Genomic DNA, 2099 nt, shown 5'->3' on the forward strand with positions numbered 1-2099 from the left:
CAGCCGCAGGGCGCACCGCAGGCTGTCGGGAGAAGCAGCAGCCCCCCAGCTCTCCCCAACTCACACCTCGGCGTCACGGGTTGCCCCGCTGTTCCGCAGGCGTCTGCGTGCTCCAAGATCCCTTGGCTGGCAAGCTTCACCGGGGAAGTCGCTTCGGTCTGCAGTAGGAGAGGCGATGAGTTTGGGGACTCAATTTCCACTGAACATTTTATTGAAAAGGAGTTTATTTTGGGCTCGTCCTCTTCCAGATGCCAAACCCCAACTACACTACACAGCAAGGAAAGGGAAGAGCTGTTGTTATAATCCACACAGAACGCAGGCTATGTGCAGCGCCAGGAAGATCCCTGGTCACGCTTTCTGGCAATGACAGCCGGGAGTCCAACTCTTGAGCAAAACTGATGGCTTTTCCCCTTGAAGTCTCCGCTTGGCATGGTGTTCCTGAGCACTGGACAAACCAAGGACCATTTATCCCCGGGGCTGTGGGGCCAGACCAGCACTGAGTTTTGCACCCATGCACAAGCCCCTGGGTGCCGAGCCCCACTGGCGAGCTGGGGGTCTCCACCAACGCCGCCTTGGGGCGACCCCTGGCTGCTGCTCAGCTCTGCAGCCCGTGGCTCTGCAGCCATCCGAGGAAAAGGCGCAAGAGGAGCCCCAGGGGGTGAGGGTCCTGGCTTAGCTTAGGCTCTCCTCCTGTGGGCTGCCTTGTCCTGGGGGGATGCCGGTGTCTCCGCGGGTATGGGCAAAGCGTGGGCGAGTTGCTCAGCCAGCTGCCCAGGCTGAGGTCTGTCATCTGCACAGCGTGGCCGAAGCCACCAGTGGTACCAGTCCCCCCAGTTGGGAGCAGCCAGGCTGGGGGAGCCACGTCTGGGCAGCTCCATCCCCTGCCCTTCATGCAGCCGATGTGAAGCCGGTCCTGCCAACCACAAATATTTATACCAGCTGTAATCTGTTCCTCAGCAGCTGTGTTAAAGCTGGTTGATTCACCGTGGCTTTCGCGGAAGCTGTAATTATATCTGTGAGCCATGTGCAATTCTTGACAAGGAAGAAAAGAAAAAAAACCCCAAACCACCCTTGGTCTCATTTGAGAAGCAAGGGATGACGGGCAGACCCGGTGTCGCGCTGGGCTGGCGGCGTGGCCCAAGAGGCTGATGCCACCACCGGGGCGGTGCGGTCCCAGGCGGGTCCCCAGCTGCCCCCCCACCCTGGCTGTCCCATGTCAGGGCTGACATGGCACAAGAGCCAGCGGCACGCCAGTGCACGGCCCTTTGCCCGCTGGCGCAGCGCTGCTGGCACCCGGCGCTGCAGGAGCCCGGGGTGCCGTACCCACCACCTCCCCGGTTCCCTGCCCGGCACGCAGGAGGGGGTTCCTGCGGGGCCAGCAGCCCTGGTGCCCAGGGGCATCGGGCGCTCCCCCTTTGCTCAGAGCCCCTGCCCTCGCCCAGCCCACGGCACAGCACTCCCGCCGCATCGGGGCTGGACCCAGGCTGGCAGCGGAGCCCCGGGAGGGCACGGGCGACCCCCCCATCGCCCGCCGGGGAAGCATGGCCCATCGGGGCGGAGGAGCAGCGCCGAGCGCGGAGGGGCACGCCTGCCACCGGGAAAACCCTCCGGATCAACCAACATGGCCACGCCATCATAGTAAAACATTTATTTGTTCAGGTGATATAAGCTACCATGTTTACAGTTTGTGAACTCACCACTGGCGACATTTATCATGACTTGGGACTGCAGCTGTTGCCACCAGATTTTTCATCGTAATTTTTAGTTTTATAAAAACCTTGGACACCAGAAAAAAAGGTATTGAGACTTAATGTGGCAGATGGGAGATGGGCAATCTGTGAACGGGGGGGAGAAAGTTTATCCGATGCAGCCAACCTCGACGGCCTCTTGGCTTCGGCTGCAGCTTCAAGTAAAGGTTTCAGTGGGGTGAGCGTGGCGCGGCACGTTAATCTTCGGTGAGTTGGAATCGTATTGATTTCTGCCGGGTAAGAACGTCGGTGGGAACATTTTCGGGGAGCGGAGGTGGGCAGGTGTCCTGCGGGTCGGCCCCGGCTTCTGTGCAAAGAGACAAAACAGAGAGAGTGAGGGGATAAGGAGCA

At 60.4% G+C, this 2099-nt stretch overlaps 1 protein-coding gene across 1 annotated transcript in view; it reads right to left on the reverse strand.

The window, feature by feature from the left end:
- Positions 1-1945: 1945 nt before the first annotated feature.
- Positions 1946-2099, reverse strand: part of LRFN5 (leucine rich repeat and fibronectin type III domain containing 5) — a 9586-nt gene continuing 9432 nt past the window's right edge. Inside the window, exon 3 of the mRNA XM_009635543.2 lies at positions 1946-2055. Coding sequence (XP_009633838.1) covers positions 1946-2055 — 110 coding nt within the window. The remainder of the gene's footprint in view (positions 2056-2099) is intronic.

Source organism: Egretta garzetta, unplaced genomic scaffold (genome assembly GCF_000687185.1).
Source record: "Egretta garzetta isolate BGI_Z169 unplaced genomic scaffold, ASM68718v1 scaffold803, whole genome shotgun sequence".
NCBI lineage: Eukaryota > Metazoa > Chordata > Aves > Pelecaniformes > Ardeidae > Egretta > Egretta garzetta.